The sequence below is a fragment of the Pocillopora damicornis genome, chromosome 6, assembly GCF_964200805.1.
Source record: "Pocillopora damicornis chromosome 6, jaPocDami1.2, whole genome shotgun sequence".
NCBI lineage: Eukaryota > Metazoa > Cnidaria > Anthozoa > Scleractinia > Pocilloporidae > Pocillopora > Pocillopora damicornis.
This window is the reverse complement of record NC_142675.1, coordinates 24,321,124-24,337,500: the sequence shown is the minus strand read 5'-3', so window position 1 is coordinate 24,337,500 and position 16,377 is coordinate 24,321,124. Positions and strand designations below refer to the sequence as shown.

Genomic DNA, 16,377 nt, shown 5'->3' with positions numbered 1-16,377 from the left:
ATTGACCTTGGAAAACGACCTACAGTAGCTAGCTTTTGTATAAGCTCACCACACCGGAAACGTTCAAATCAGAGTCAAGATTTTGAAAAAAAGAATTTCTAAAATTAAATAATCTTTCTGAAAAAATGGAATAGGGCATTACGATCATCAATAAAACATTGAATAATCCTTAAACCGGTTAACACTCTAGTGAGTACAAAAACATATACAACAGATAGGAAGTTCATTTCATACAGATCCCTTCTCCTACCTTTGTAACGATCAAACAGGTGGGTGAGCTTTTTCTTGTCTATCAAAGGTTTCGTGTCGATGTAGTATTTCTCTGGATTCTGGAAATACAGATCTGACGCTACATCTAATCTCCAATCATTTTGGCTCAGGCAGTTTATTGCTGTCTTTTCATTCGTTTCAGTGAAGGTAATAAACTGCCTCACTTTTTCGCGCTGGGAGGACTTTAACCTGTGCTGTAAGACATAGTATGAACAAAAGAAGATGTCAATTCTTTTATTATTCATCTGAAAGCTATTAAAGGTAGGATCTTCGTAACATAAAATAACAGGAAAACCCTTACCATATCCACATCACACTACCGCCCAAATCGTCCTTCGAACTAGAATCAGTGCCCGCTGTCCACGTAGGTCAGCACTCCATCCATACTCAAAAAAGATCTTAACCGGAGTACCCCTCAGTGAACTGCTTTGATTTCGTTTTAGTTTTATTTATTGTTTCTTTCATGGACGATAAACATAAGAGCTGATCCTCAAAACGAAAAAAAGACTGAAAATTAGAATAAAATTTCTTTTTGAATGTCATCGCTGAAATCATGAAAAAATATTTAATTTCTTTAGTCTCGAGCAATTTCTACCCACTCAGCCCTTAGTCTCTAAACAAAGGCAATCTGTACTCTGTAGGACAGGGTGGGTAAAAGTATGTTCGTTCAATGTCAAGCGGCGCAAAAACGCGCTGCAATGGAGCAATACGAAACAGCGCAATATCTGGTCGACTTATAACGATGATTGCTTTGTCAATTCCTTCGTTTAGGAAGCCTAGAAATGACAAGGAATATACAGTCTACGAAATTCACATCACGAAGCGCAATGGACGTGAAGTAATAAAAGAGCGTCGCTACAGAGAATTTGACGATTTCCATAAACAAATTAGCAAAATTGTACACGAACCTCTTCATTTTCCTTCAATGAAAATACCAAAGCCTTTGAATACAAGCTCACGATTCTTGGAATCGAGGAGAGAAGCTCTGGAGAAGTACTTAAGGACAGTTTGTTCTTTTATTGGGATTAGCGAAGTTCACGACCTTTTAACGCAATTTTTAGACATTAGTTTACCGCAACACTTTCAAAATGTGGATGTGTCACGAGCAAGTTCGACTGAAGAGTTGGATGCCTATAACGATGAGGTAACGAGATTGACTCATCAGCCATTGATGTGCTTCATCAGTGATCCCTTCAAAGACAGAAATAGTAACAACCCTTTGCCAGATATTGTTTTGCAAGGCACACTCAAAGGTCTCTATGGATAAGGTATTGTCTATATTTGAGAAATCTTCTAAGTGGACAGTATTCATTTGATGATTAGCAGGAGAAATTGATTTGTTCCAATGAAAGATTTAGGCCTGTGCTCATCATTGTCACTGTTTGAATTGTCTTCATTGTAGTTTGAGAGGGAGGCATGGAGAGAGGGGACCTGTCTTACTGGGAAACTTTTCAGGGTGTGTTTAAGTCTGCCATCGACTGCTGATTGCTCATCCATAGGAGCTTAAGCAGAGATGTTTTTAGATGACTTTCCACATCCAAGAAGTGGCTATGCTTAACCTCTCTTTATAAAATAAATGATATACTACAAGCACCCTGATTGGTCTAAAACCTAATATCAATTGTACTGTAAACCTCTAGATATCTTATAGAAGCACCGCCCACACTTTCAGTTGGTTAACCTAGCACTAACCCTCTTGGGATGTTAGGAGAAGACTTGCAAAGTTTGAGAATTACTTGCCCCTGGCTCATGATTTCCAAACTTTTCTCATATTCTCTAAACATCCCGTGTGGGTTTTTACGCTGGTAAACTGATATAAAGTACAGTCTGTCTCAAGTAATTTTTGTAAAACAAAACACCAAATATCATGGAACAGTAGACTTGATGCTAAGGATTTTCTGGGAATTGTGGTTACTCCTGATGTGGCCCATCTTTCATTTTATTTTGTGTCAGTAATTTTATATTCCACACAACATCACAGTTATTACTGTAACACATCCCAATAATTTGGAGATATTTATTGTAAAAATTTAGAAAACCTGAAAAATTGGCAATGCAGATATGCCATTCTCCCAGAGCAAATATCCATGAATACCACATCAAACTCCTTCTTTCCTGCTAAATAACTAATTCAAAAAAACTTTTGGGCACCATAGAATAACAGATTTTAATGCACTTTTTGACTTTTTAACTCTTTTTTTAGCAGTTCTTCACATATTTTTCTGCCTTTGTGAAATATTTATAAACATATAAGAAAAGAAATCCAAACACTGTTAGTTTTGCAGGCTTTTTTAAATCTTCCATAAAAATGTTATTTATGTACTTAGATTCAATTAATGACAATGTTGTAAAGTTTATTCAGAGTAATAGTTTTCTTAACTGCAATAATCACAGGAAATAGTTGTTACCTTATTTATAAAGGACGTTTTAAATATATGATTTGATTTCCATGTTGGATAGCTTCTTTCACATACTGAAGAATAAGGTTTTGTTAAGATTCCAACAAGTTTACCTGTAGGAAGAATCATTGTTTCTTCTTGTAAGTGGTGCAGGAGATTTTTTGTAACTCAAAGGTGGGAAAAACAATTTTTGACCCAGGGTATTTTAGTATTATCAACTGTGTTGATAATGTTTCAAGCCCTAGCCTTTTGTCAGAGCAATCTTAGATTGTGTGTGTTCATATGCCCGGCTTGGTATGGTTTGCTGTTCTGAGATCTGTGGATTAAAAAATTCTAAGGCATGAGTTAGTGGTTGCAGCAAATAAAAGGAAAATGAATAAAGGGGGTTAGTTTCTAACTTAAAAAAACTGTGGTACTGCATTAGTGGGAGAGTATATCACATTACCACTGTACAGTGACCAATTTACATCATCAACTCAGTTGATAATACTTAATTACCCTGTTATACTCTCTTATTAATGCAGCACCACAATTTCTTTATTCATTAATTTTTGGCCTAGTCAGTTGTCATCCACAATCTTGCCTTGACTTTCATTATTTAGTTTTCTTCGAGTGGGGAAATAGGATACCTACATCAGAGTCTTGTTAATGGATGCCCAGGCCCCTAGGAACAAATCCCACCCATTTTAACCAATATCTTATCCTTCACACACCCTGAAATGCTACATCCCATCCATCCATCCATCTGGAAAAAGCAAGAGGTAACACACCTTTTCAAAGCATTAAAGAACATTCTTTGATGATCACAATACTCAATGTAACTATCATTGCATATCTTTGACATTTGCTGAGGCTCCTTCCCGTCGTTAACGCAATTTTTAAAATTTTCAATCCAAACTAAACTTTACTAGCGCTCGTACTACGATGATTAGAAATCGCGGTCTCCTACATGACATATATGTTCTTCATGTCAGCGGTAAATCAGCGTCTCATGTTTCGCTAGGGCCGCCATTTTGAATTTAATTTCACATCGACTATTCTTCAGACGTTCTGAATGTAGAAGATCAAGAGATATTTAAGGAAGAACAAATTGCGGAACTATGACCACAGCAGCAAGACCGACCTGGGACACCGCAAAGGGTGGCCGAGGAAAAGGAGAGGGTGACCTCTCGGCATTATCAAAGCAGTATTCGAGTCGGGATTTACCATCACACACAAAACTAAAACACAGGTTAGGAATAAGGGCTTTCGTTACTTTTAAGGGATTCGTGCTATGTAGGGGAAAAACTGTCTGAATGCACGCGCAAAATGGCGTTTAAATTCGGAATAAAAGAGAAAATGCGAGTGTGGGTTGTCGACAAGCAAGACCGAGAAATTCTTCTGCTGCTGATCCAAGATACTATCTTACCTAGAACCATTTTGTTGTAACATGAACAACGCAGAATGACGCTTCGTATCGCGACTCCCTTAAAAGTAACGAAAGCTGGAATAAGTGACGATGGTTGTTGTAATTTACATATTTTGACTTTTCAGGACTTCCCTAAACGCTTGTATTTTAAGACTAGAACTCCTTAGGTTGCCATTGATAATAAATCGTGCAGATGAATGTCATGGAAGTGTTGATGAAATAAAGTCGGCAAAATTTGCGAGCAAGTAGAACAAATTGATTGTGTCCCAGAGTAAAAAAAATTGTGTCGAGTGTCAAATGAGTGGCTAGTTCTGGCCCCAGTGCAAACTGAGTGTTTTACATTACAGTGTATTCTCGTTAGTGCTGAACTTGACCAAATATACTTACAGAGGAAATCCTTGTGTTGTGTTTTTTTCAATACTTGTGGTAGCCTTAAAGTGGATCCCTTCCACCTTAATGAAATAACATCATTACTTTTTTTAATAATACTAATATTACCAATCAACAGGCAAACAGGTCAAGACACTGTTGAAGAGGTCCGCAGCAGAGACTTCCGCAAAGATTTGGAAGAGAATGAACGTCAAGCAGCACGTGAGCGTATTAAGGAGAAAGGAATCAAATCAGCAGTTGAACAACCAAAGAAACCTCGACTTGATCAACCACCTCCCTCAAATCTAGATGCAGATGATCCAGTTGATGACGATGATGACGATGATGACGATGAAAGGTGTTATGTTTTTGCATGTCATTGACCTTCATATTTTGTTGAGCAGACAATGAACATTTTTTGACTTTAAAGATCACACAGGACTTTGAGAAAAGAATTTCAAACAACATTGTACTTTCCATAATTACATGTAGAGACTCATTAGTTCATGTTGTAGGTCGTTTAAGAAAATATTTTCAAATAGTTTATAAATTCGCATCTTTTTCCTAATCAATGGCATACAGTGATGATGAAGATGACACAGCAGAACTTCTCGCTGAGCTGCAAAGAATAAAAAAAGAAAGAGCCCAAGAGGAAGCCAAAAAGGTTTGATTTACTATTGATTACCCTGCTCTTTCTTTTTTTTCTCTTTTTGTACATAAAATAGTAAGTTGAAGGTGTCCTGTCTGGGACATTCAGTAAGTAAAGCAAAGCATGATTAGTAGCAGAGGTGTGATGACTAGTAGGTGTGGTAATGTGATTAGTAGCCATGCTGTGTCAAAATATGATATACACTGTATTTACACAGTAATTTGAAGGTTTCCTGTTCTGAGCATTCAGTAAGGAAAACAAAGTGTGATTAGTAGCTGATGTGTGAAAAAACTAGGCAGCTTTGGGTCAAGTGGTGTAATTAGTATACTTTTTAAGAGTTTGTACTTCTCAGTGTTATCTTACATGATGGCCATGTGTTGTATGGCAGGAGAGAGAAAAGAAAGAAGAAGAGGAAAAAATAAGAATGGAAAATATTATGACTGGAAATCCCTTACTCAACACACAGAACAATTTCAAAGTGAAGAGAAGGTATTAAGTAGTAATGATAAAATGATCTTGTTGGTACTGAATTTCTTTAGCTCAATTGTTTGGCTCGTTTGTTTACATTGTTAGTTTGTTCTTTGAAATCACCATTTCCTTTGTTGAGCCTAACGTTATCGTATTCATTTTCAAATATTAAGATGGGATGATGATGTTGTATTCAAGAATTGTGCCAAAGGAGAGGATGGAAAAAAGAAGGTGAGATGAACCTCTGGAAATGCTTTGTCCTCATGACTGACAACACTTTTTCAGTAACTACCTCCTCTGCTGTACAGTTCCCTCTAAATTACCTGAGTTAATTTGGTATCATCAAACTAACAATCCCTACATGTAGGTGATGGGGTATTCTATTCTTGTCATCTTTTTTTTCTGGATTATAGAGAGAGATATTTGTTGAAAAGAAGTGTAATTATCATATAGTACACATGTAGCCCTTCTTCAGTGAGAACATTCAATAAGTGCAAGAGTACTCTTTGATATTCTCCTCAAAGTTCTTTTCAATACAGCAATAGTGAAGTTCAATTAACTTCTTGCTTGAGAGCCTCTGACTTGGGTATAGAGAAATCATGGACTCACTGTTGTGGACCCAGCTGCAGAAAGAGTGGATAACACTATCCAACAGATAAATCATTGATTGCAAACATATAGCTTTGTCCATCAAGTAAGGATTTATCCAGTGGATAGCGTTATCCAACCTTTGAACCACTGGGGTCTGGATTATAAACTCTTTTCTTTGTATAATTATTGTGCTTTACATAAAGAGCTATTGTAATTACGATTTTTATTTTTGTTCTTGTTTGTCCTTATACAGGAACAACACTTCATCAATGACACCTTACGTTCAGAATTCCACAAGAAGTTCATGCAAAAATATGTTAAATAATGAAAAGATTTGACTGCTGTCTAGACAACTCTGCATGCAGGCATCCTATTCTGGTCATAGTAGAATGATGTGTAGCAACCCTTATTAGAGAGAACTTTGCTTTCCAAGAACTGAGAATGCTTTCATTGCAACTAGGGAAACTTGGGTTCATTGATCTCTGATATATGTTCCAGTTCACATCTTAAGATGGTTTCATCTAACATCCCTACATGGAAGGAGAATATATCCACTTGTGACAAGTCTGCTTGGGATATTTGATTGATTATAAAACAAACCATTTTTGAAAGTGTGGTGAATTGTTTTCTGGAGCCTTTTTTTTTTTGCTTTCACCTGTGTCTTAACAAAATATAGCAATTTCCAACAAGTGTCAAAAGTAATTTGAGATTGCTTAAGTTTTACTTTGCTTTGGTGCATGATCAGTCTGTAAAACTTGCACCATGCTAAAATCCTTGAGTCCTAATTGGCCAATGACAATGGAAAACTGTTATGATTAGCTGTTGTGATTGGTTTGGTTCTACTACAGTCATTCAATAACTGCTCTCACAGGGGGCCTGAAAAACATAGCAGTGCAAATGTGAGAATTTGCAACCTTTTTGTAATTCTGTAGTTAATGTTGAAATATAGTGGTTTTTGTACTAAGACTAGTTCTCTCTTTTACCCCCCTTTGTGTGAGTTATCATCTACTCCAGTTAATCTATTCTATAATCTCTTCTTTCTTAAACAAACCTGAAGGATTTAAATTCCATTGAAATAAAAGTCTCTTTTGTTGACTTCTTAGTTGTTAACAATCATAACAATTTTATCTCAAGGTAACCAAGTCCCACCAAACTTACACATTTAAATCTTCTTGGCCATGGAGTGTCACCCACCCTAAACAATCCTTTCCTGCTACCCCTTGCCTCTAAATGCCAACCTTCTGGGTTAAGGCAGCATAGAAAAATTATTTCATTCATATGGATTTCATTGACAAAATTTAAATGTTTGGAGTCTTTCACCATGGCTATATGACCAAAGTGGCATGTCAAGTTAAAAAACAGATGTGAAAATGTGTATGTACCAGAAATACTCAGACATAATAAAAGTTGATCAGAAAAGAATATCTAGCCCCAGACTTGGCCATTAAATAACCTATTACAACCTAACATCAGTATGCATATTCTCCAAACTGTTCTCTAAACATTTCGTGAGGTGGTGACAAGGAGAATTTGGTTAACAATCACTAACTTCAATCAAGTGCTTCTTCAGATGGTGATCATTTCCTTTATTCTTGTGACCTTAACCCCTTCACTCCCACAAGTGACCAAGACAGAATTTCTCCTTACAATATCAATACAATATCAAGCAGGTAGGTGATGAGAATAGAGAGGAATATCAATTATGGGATTATTAGTTGATCCAATACCAAATTCTCTGAACTAACATCATAAGAATTGTATGGCAGATAGTAAGGAGAATTACTAATTAGATCTTGGGAGTGAAAGGGTTAAAGTTTGACGCAGGGATGGTATTGTGCATAGAAATTGGATACTAGTAACTCTTAGAGGTTAAATGGTTAAGAGCACCTATGGGAAATTACAGACAATGCAGAAAAAGGATGAAACAGTTTGACTACTTTTGAAGTGTTTATTCTATGAATGAAGTCAGTTTACTTGAAGTAGATGAATATTCTGAGAGCTATTTACAATTTTAAAATTTAAAGTATTGGTAGTTAAAGATATCAGCCTTACACATTTAAATTTTCTTTTTTAACTGTTGCAGTTACATGCAGAATGTTTAGCCATAAAAAATTAACCATAAAAACTGGTGCTACATATATATTGCGACATACATGTATACTATAAATATTACATTACCATGACAGTAAATTTGGTACTGAAAAGTAATGATGACTAAATGATCTTGCAAACATTTAGAATGTTATCCATACTTAACAAAAGAATGAAAATGCTGGCTGAAAATGAACATATAATGTATGGGGTAAATTAATCATAAGACTTATCCAGCCCTGTGTACACTTTATTAAAAAAACATTATTGCAAAGTCCCTGTATGAGAACATATGGTATGTAATATCACAAGCAGGACTAAAAAAAGTCTTATGACCCTGCAAGAAGGTAGCTGAAACAAATATGGGAGAAAACATTCAGCCCCAATCATACAATGAAATACTTATGGGCTGATGTATATTAGGTTGAGGGGGAAATATTTGTTCTTGGTCCATACATCATGTTCTTCAGAAAACAATTTCCCATCCAGCCCTCCTCAGTCAAGAGGTTTATTACCAGAGCATTTTTTACCCTTTCATTCCCAAGAGCCTATTTGCAATTCTCTCCTACACATTCTACAAATTTCCTTTCAACTGTTAGCAAAAATTATTAATTGGTGTAACATCACAATATCAGCCTCTGACCCTTAAGTTTGTTACATGTTCATCACTGCTGGGAGTAAAATAGCCCAAGACAAGACACAATTTTGACTGAAATTACTTACATCTAGCTACAATACCCTGGCCTACTGCTCAATAAACTGCTTGGTAGAAGAAAACCTGGAACAAGCAAAAACCACACAACTCTTTACCACCCATATTTACAATCCATCATCATATTTACACAACTGGGTTCCAACAGATCTGCTTCATCAAAATTACCAACTTGCAACTCCATGAAAAGTTTGAAAATGTAACAACCCAACAACACAGTAACCACAAGCAAGTGTCCAAAAAAATCTTCACCTCAACAAACTGAAAACATCTTGGGAGTTTGACTTTTTAAAATGGTTCTACAGGGAAACATTTCAAAGCTAGAGATAATGGTTAAGATCAGATGGATAGCATATAGTCTACTCTAGATTTATGTACATCTCATAAGATTTATTTTTTCAACTAAACCTTCCTAAGGTGTCTTTGAAAAGCACAAAATAGGCAAAGGTGACTGGTAATCTCATCCCTACCCCAGTTGATGACCATTCCCAACGCCTTCCCTGATTATTTTTAGACACTTTACAGTCAAGGAAGGTCAAGTTCACCACAACCACCAAACCCTCAATTTCACTTTCATACATGCAAAACAAGCAAGGAGTTTTGTGGTAGACAACATTTTACAAGAACAACCACAATTTTCATGAAGCTGATTTTGACAAGTGTGTTTGTTGGATGTTTCTTCAGTCTCAAGTAAAGGAATGAAAGATTATTCACTCTGACTAAACCAAGGAAGTTGTAATCACTGAAAGTTACTGAACATTTACATTTAACAAGTGATTCATTCAAATTTCAAGTGATCAACTCACCGAAAATCTTTGTTCAGAAATTAAACCCTGCAACCAAATGGTTGTGAAACTTCAACTACAACTCATGACAAGGCAAATCAAATTTTGAAAATTGTGGTTGATCTGATGTATTCAAAATCCAACATACAGCACTTATATGACCTGAAACTAATATACTCCAAAAGCACAGCTGCAGTAGTTTTAATGACAACCTTTGCGGTCATGCAAAACTGCTGCCTATTTTCTCTGAAATTAGCAACATCAGAGTAAACATCAAACTTCCAGAAGCCACCTACATTGTAGTTTTCGCTGTCTATTTTAAAACTTCTTGAGATCCCTGCAGATGCTCTGTACTGTCAATTTTACTGAGGAATTAACTGGACATGTAATTCAGAGAGCAGTTGGTACCAATGTCCAAAAACAACATATTCAACTCAAAAATGTAAAACAACATAACTTTATGGTAATGGTTATAATTTCCTTGATACAGGTGTTCATGGTAGAAAAAATATGGTAGACCCTAAGTTAGTTGAAAACAAAGATTCAAAATTTATCAACAGATAAGAGGGCAAAAACATCCACAAATTCAAAATAAATTTACATTTCAATCAAATAATTCCAGTTGGAAACCAAACACTCTAGCAATATATTTAGAGTGATTATCAAATAAATTTTTATCAACTTAGGATAAGGACTAACTAACTCTATATTTAGTTATACTATCTTATTATACATGTACAAAATGGCAATTGTTCTAATATTATCTATTGCCATTGTGAAAATGGATCTATGTACTACTATAAAGCTCTAAAATACTGTCTGCTCATTTATTTTGGGGATAGAAAAATAGACCTGAGAAAAAAAACAATAAAGGGTGTTAGTGAGAGAGAACACTTTTTCATATCATTCCTGGGATGAGTGTCTTTGATTTATATGTGAGACACACTAAGCATACAACAGACCCTTTCATGCCCAGTTGGGGTTTTGCTTGAATAAAATGTTTTCAGGAGATAAAAAGGGGAATATAAACAGTGCTCTCCTTTTCAGGCAGTAGCTGGTAACATTTACCACCTGTAGTACCTCTTAATACTGTTTGAAATTGCTTGGAATTCTTGAAAATTCAACAAGTAAAAGGATTGCTTAACCGGTTTGAAAATTTATTTCACCTGTCATGCTTAAAATAAGGAAGAAAACTGTATAAAGAAGAAAGCCTTTAAGAAAATAGTTATTAAAAACATTGCTTATGAGGGACAAACAACTTATACATTCTGAATTGCTTTAGGTTACTGAGTGAGAAAAAAATTTGTTCAGGTTGCTCAGCTACCCAAGGCTCTCTTTTTTCTCTCTCTTCCTCATTAGTTCAGCGGCATCTTCACTCTGGCTATTGTTGAAAAGAACTAGCTGTACAAATAGGGAACTTTTTTCTGAGGTATTATCTAAAAGCTTGCACTAATGTTTGAATCTCAAGGGTAAATTCACTACTGACACCCCAACTGACTTATCTGCCAAACCAGAATACAGCTCTTTAACAAATTCTGAGAATTTGGCATCAATCAGGGAAAAATACTTTCCTTAACCCTTTAACTCCCAAGATCTGATTGGTAATTCTCCCCTCTAGCTGCTACACATCTCTTTGTAAATTAGTTATGAGAATTTAGTGTTAGATCATGATAACAACTTCTACCTGATAAGTTGGATTTTCTCCAAGTTCCATGTGAATCACTTTTGAGAGTTAAAGGGTTAAGATGTAAATCATCACTTTTTAGAGAGCTACCAGCAAATCTCCTTTACTTTGTATTTACCTCAAACCTTTAAGCCACACCCTTGGAGGTTAGAAATAGATGTAACCCTGAGGGGAATCAGGAAAAAAAAATACAAAAGAAAAAATGGATAACTACATGTACCTCTCGACTTGTGCTCTTATTAATCTTGAACAGGAGAAAAGGTGAAACAAGAAGGTGAGTTCCCTAGTGTTCTTGGTAGGCTTTGGGTTGTCGATGGACCTGCCAGAGGTGATCTTGGAGGAGTGAATTTTGAACGGTACAGTGGCAAAGGTTGTCTAGGTATTTCTCCAAAGAGCATTGGAGTAGCAGTTGATGATGATGTTGAAGTGTCTGAAGCTGAAGAGCTGCCAGGATCTTCATGAATATTATTTTCCTCATCAAAGTTTATATGCTCTGATTCAACTGGGCCATTTGGGGAACAGTTAAGTGGTGAAACATCACAGAGACGCTTTGACGGACTGACTCCAGGCTCAAAGCCTTCTGATGGCCCTAAATACAAAAATAAATTATAAAATGTATAATTAGATAAATTAACAGAATACTTAAATTTGATTTTAAGCATTGCACATGCACAGGAAGACACTTTGTCCACTATTTTCAAGACATATTGAAATATCAACCACTGATTATGTTACTGTAGGGAAAAAAAAAAAAACCAAAAAAAAAAAACCAAGCACATGGAGAAACGGCAATGGCAACAAACTCAATCAACATATGACACCAGGTGGCGGAATCAAACAACAGTTATCAAATCAAAATATTTGACTTTTAGGTTAACTAACACTAATTCAACTTGTTTTTATTTGAAACCAAATACGACATTCCAACAATTTATTTTCATCCTAAAAAGTAACCACATAATAAAATGAATATTGAGACATCTGATGCATTGTGCAGTTACTTCATAACAAAATCAATAAATCAGAAAATTTCATAAATATCCCATAGTCATCAACATCATGGTATATTAACCTACATTTTCTTTTCAGAGTCAAGGTACTTGGCTTAAAATAAACAGGACTGAGACTTCTGCGCCTGCAATTTGGTATAAATAATTAATGAACATTAAGTTCCATATCATACAAAATATAGAAGTGACAAAAAATGAAACTCCATTGCTCTTTAAGCTTACATAAATGTTGTTCTAGTAGGACTTGGTATAGGACTTGGAGTAAGACTTCTGCCTTTCATTGCCTATACACAAAAAAGAATTGTTTTCATGCAAAATTAAAAAACTACAGGTACATTATAATCACACAAGAAAACTACAGGTACATTATAATCAGACAAGAACTGGTTAGATATACAGTTACGTAAATCATAGTCAAGACATTGACCAATTTTTCATTCCACATTCAAAACTAGAGAAGAGCAGCTTTTCGTGTAGAATTTGTAGAGAGTTTCACATGATAACTACAGTTTACTAAGAGTGCAATTCTTAGGCCTTTTGTAACAACTGCTTATTTTGACAACAATTGTAAATTTTTTATAAACACTGGTCAATAAAATATATTACTTTTGCATTATATCAACAATTAAGTACAGTAGTTTTTTCAGAAATCAAGTGCTCAGTCCAATCTCAGAGTGATTGGAGCATTCATTACTTAGAAACACAAATCCTGAATATTTTTTTTACATTAAACTTCAATGGTGTGATGATGTACTATGACTGTCAAGGTAAGAGCAGTCATGGAAACAACCACTGTCATTCAAAACAACTGCCATAAAATAGATTCTTGACTCTTATTATGAATTCTGCACAAACCATTGAAACATCAGTTTCCCTTTTCAGGGCAACTCTACCCTGAACAATCAAGCTAAATGATTTATTTATACTCTGCTTAATGTGTGTCATTTGAATTGAAACATTATCTTAGATTCTGACCTTCTGATTGTTTGTTGGTGATGATGATAAAGATGATGGTGAAGGGAATGGATGCCTGTGGTCATCGAAGGAGTTCCGTCGTTCATGCATATCTGCATCATGGTTTTTATCATGATCCTGTAACAAAGAAGTAAAATAAATATAGTCAGTTTTTTTAAAAGAGAAATTATCCTACAGAAGTGTAAAAGCTTTCACAACTATGATCAATGCGTTTCATCCTCAAGGAGTGACTCTATTTCTATACTAATCAAAACTATCAGAAAATTCTCGAACATGATTGGTCATCATCTGGTAATAAGACTTTGTGTTGTCTGATTCTGTCTGTAATCATACTTGTGATTAACAAGTCGACTCCCACTCCGTGGTCATCCAATTTTGTTAATCACTGGTATGATTACAGACCAAGTTAGACTCCACTTAGTCCTAGTTCCATGATTTGTCCCATTACTACTTCACAGAAATGAGAACCAGGATCAGTCAATAGACTTTCATTACATGAGCTATCATGCTCTCCAGAAAAATCACTGGAGACTTAACTTTCTTTGATATTTTTTTTGGTTTCAGGCCCCATGCAATACCTTAAGCTATCAGATTTTAAATTCCCCCACTAGAAAAGCTCAAACATCAGGCAAAAATAACAGCGAGCTGTTCAGAATCATTCAAGTATTTTATTATTTCAACATGCAGTCACATCAATAGTGAAGAACAAAAAAAGAGATAAAATAATACATATTCTAAAAAGAAAACTTTGTCTCTTCTCACAAGACTCACCATTAAAGTCATATGATCATGCATTCCAATTGTAAGAGATAGTTCACTGTGAAAATATGCAAAACAAATTTTAATACTGGCACTAGTTTGGAAAGCATTCCATCTTTTGTCTGAAACTTATCATTACAAAAACAGTCATTATTTTCTCTTAAATTATTCAAATTAAAGAAATAACATATGAGTCTGGAGCAAAAATTAAATATTGACCTTGATTCCACAATTTCCCTCATCCAAAAAAGGAGATGAAAATCCATAAAAAACTGACTGACTCCTTAGAAAACCTGTCATATACAGGTTAAATTGATACCCCAAGTAAAAGCTCTGTGACATGTGAGGAGAGTCTTGTAATGAAAGTCTGAGCAAAACATCCATTATTTTCCAGCACATATCATCATGTGTGAGATAAAATCAGTTTTCCCATAATTTGTTTATTTTACCGATACTCTCACAAATGTCTCATAATTTCAAAATCAGGTAAACAAGTCAGAGACATTACAATTTCATTAAGAAAAAGCATTGCAACTGCAGAGGCAGAAAATTGCTGTTGCAGTGAAATTCTAAACATTTTGACACAACCCTGTGCCAATGCACACAATTAGATTTGCACCAAGGTGGTCTAGGCTACAGAAAGGAATGCAAAAACTCTAAACCGGACATAAATAATTTATAAAAATTGAAGAAGTCAATTACTTGTAAAATGTAAATGAAATGATTTCAGTAACATAAAATTTATTTCAAAGCCTTTATCGTCATCTATTTTTTTCAATTTTTGAAGCTTTTCATATTTTGTCGGAAATAACGAATGATGAGTCTGCCTTGTATCCGATAGGACTTAGTAGCATTTGGGATAAATACAGTATAAATGAAATTTAATGAGGAGCACTATCTAAATGAATTTCATGGAAATAACCTACTTCTTAGCAACTGAATCTCAAAATCTGACGAGCATAGTAATAGAATAGACGACATGAAAAGTCGCCGCATTGTAAATAATACTGCAAGTTAGCTGTTATCTCAAATTCCTCGCTAATCTCGCGTAAGTTAAGCATCAATGGATATGACACAAATACAACATACAAACAAGCGCTTCGGTAACGAACTGGAAAAACTGCTCAAAAGAGAAGTACACATCTCCTTCTGTGAGGTTATTTAATATACATAAACATAACTTTATGAAAACAAATTAAAACAGTTTAGCTGCCAAGCAATTACTTACTCTGCGACTTACCTTTCAATTTGTCTTTCCCGACTTGCCTCGTCCATACTTTCAAGTTCTTCCTATAAAAGTTACAAAGAAAGACGATGATTTTCTCCTCGCATTTTCACGATTAGTGCTAAGAAACCTTTTTTATGGCAATACAAATACTAAATATACAGGATCATTTATAGAGAATGTATTAATTTAGGACTCAGCATGAATTGATAAAAAGACAAAGTACAGAGTGCTACCAGAAATTATTCCAAAAAACTAAACACAAAAAATATACCCTTTTGATCTGTGCTATTCTTGACGCGGGAGATCCCTGAAAAAATAATTATAGCAGAAGAGAACATATAGGTGCTTAGAACTGGAAAATAGTGCCAAAAAGAAGCAATTCTTTCTTGACATTTGTTCGCGGAATTTTTACTTACAATGTTCACAGCCATTTGACTGGTCGAAAATCGACGCTGCCTAGCAGTCTGCAGTGGCTGAAATATAGGGATGGCCTCACTCACTACAGCAGCGCTCACATTCGGTGCTGAATTCGATCTTCGCAGCGTACTTGAAGGTAAATGGCCTAAGTCATCGGTTTCCATTGCATTAGCCGCCATATTGCTTTACGGCTCTCAAAGACAACATCTGGAAGCGCGCAAGGGATTGTTCCGGTTTACCGCTTCCGCTCGCGCCAGTCTCAACTTCCTGTCCATTGATTGTCCTAGGTGCAGGAAATCAAAAAAAAAGAAGGCCAAGCTGAAGCATCCTAAAAAGTGCAAATCTAAAGTAGGAGATCGCTCTATTTCCTATGCTACCCGAGGTTACCATGTCCACAGTGTTAGCGTGGACTCCACCGACAAATTTACGCTCTTATTGCCCAGTGATGGTGAGAAAACCTGACTTGTTATAAGCCTCGTGGTTTCTTTCAGGTTTTCTCGCCATTTATTTTCTGTCATCAATTTTCTTCATTTTTTTTTTCCATATGTAAATGTCGTATATG

General features: G+C 35.4%; 4 protein-coding genes across 5 annotated transcripts in view; 2 read left to right on the top strand and 2 right to left on the bottom strand.

The window, feature by feature from the left end:
• Nucleotides 1–662, bottom strand: part of LOC113676347 (DCN1-like protein 1) — a 4,899-nt gene extending 4,237 nt beyond the window's left edge. For both annotated transcript variants that reach the window (XM_027193001.2, XM_089209680.1), the window contains exons 1-2: nucleotides 572–662; nucleotides 251–464 (exon numbers count right to left, since the gene is read on the bottom strand). In XM_027193001.2, the coding sequence (XP_027048802.1) occupies nucleotides 251–464; nucleotides 572–574 (217 nt within the window). In that variant the 5' untranslated portion in view covers nucleotides 575–662. The remainder of the gene's footprint in view (nucleotides 1–250; nucleotides 465–571) is intronic.
• A 259-nt stretch (nucleotides 663–921) lies between these two features.
• LOC113676341 (sorting nexin-24) lies at nucleotides 922–2,720 on the top strand. Its single transcript, XM_027192993.2, has 2 exons — nucleotides 922–1,538; nucleotides 1,673–2,720. The coding sequence occupies exon 1, from the start codon at nucleotides 941–943 to the stop codon at nucleotides 1,535–1,537; it is 597 nt and encodes a 198-aa protein (XP_027048794.2). The 5' UTR covers nucleotides 922–940; the 3' UTR covers nucleotide 1,538; nucleotides 1,673–2,720.
• A 927-nt stretch (nucleotides 2,721–3,647) lies between these two features.
• LOC113676292 (spliceosome-associated protein CWC15 homolog) lies at nucleotides 3,648–7,249 on the top strand. Its single transcript, XM_027192942.2, has 6 exons — nucleotides 3,648–3,900; nucleotides 4,586–4,804; nucleotides 5,029–5,110; nucleotides 5,484–5,584; nucleotides 5,737–5,794; nucleotides 6,408–7,249. The coding sequence occupies exons 1-6, from the start codon at nucleotides 3,770–3,772 to the stop codon at nucleotides 6,477–6,479; spliced, it is 663 nt and encodes a 220-aa protein (XP_027048743.2). The 5' UTR covers nucleotides 3,648–3,769; the 3' UTR covers nucleotides 6,480–7,249.
• Nucleotides 7,250–8,090: 841 nt separating this feature from the next.
• On the bottom strand, nucleotides 8,091–16,133 carry LOC113676291 (uncharacterized). Its single transcript, XM_027192941.2, has 9 exons — nucleotides 15,815–16,133; nucleotides 15,670–15,705; nucleotides 15,411–15,460; nucleotides 14,183–14,228; nucleotides 13,412–13,528; nucleotides 12,659–12,720; nucleotides 12,503–12,561; nucleotides 11,647–12,015; nucleotides 8,091–10,594 (listed from the first exon to the last, which is right to left on the bottom strand). Exons 1-8 carry the CDS (start codon nucleotides 15,992–15,994, stop codon nucleotides 11,666–11,668), a joined length of 900 nt encoding a protein of 299 aa, XP_027048742.1. The 5' UTR covers nucleotides 15,995–16,133; the 3' UTR covers nucleotides 8,091–10,594; nucleotides 11,647–11,665.
• Nucleotides 16,134–16,377: the final 244 nt, after the last annotated feature.

Bases quoted from the DNA above. Each gene is read 5' to 3' on its own strand.
- LOC113676291 (XM_027192941.2), bottom strand. From the start codon at position 15,994: ATGGCGGCTAATGCAATGGAAACCGATGACTTAGGCCATTTACCTTCA. The intron at 12,721-13,411 runs GTCAGAATCTAA...TTTTGTGTATAG, and splicing joins CACCAACAAACAATCAGAAG to GCAATGAAAGGCAGAAGTCT. The intron at 12,016-12,502 runs GTAGGTTAATAT...TTTTGTATTTAG, and splicing joins CTTGACTCTGAAAAGAAAAT to GGCCATCAGAAGGCTTTGAG.
- LOC113676292 (XM_027192942.2), top strand. From the start codon at position 3,770: ATGACCACAGCAGCAAGACCGACCTGGGACACCGCAAAGGGTGGCCGA. The intron at 3,901-4,585 runs GTTAGGAATAAG...ACCAATCAACAG, and splicing joins CACACAAAACTAAAACACAG to GCAAACAGGTCAAGACACTG. The intron at 4,805-5,028 runs GTGTTATGTTTT...AATGGCATACAG, and splicing joins GACGATGATGACGATGAAAG to TGATGATGAAGATGACACAG.
- LOC113676341 (XM_027192993.2), top strand. From the start codon at position 941: ATGTCAAGCGGCGCAAAAACGCGCTGCAATGGAGCAATACGAAACAGC.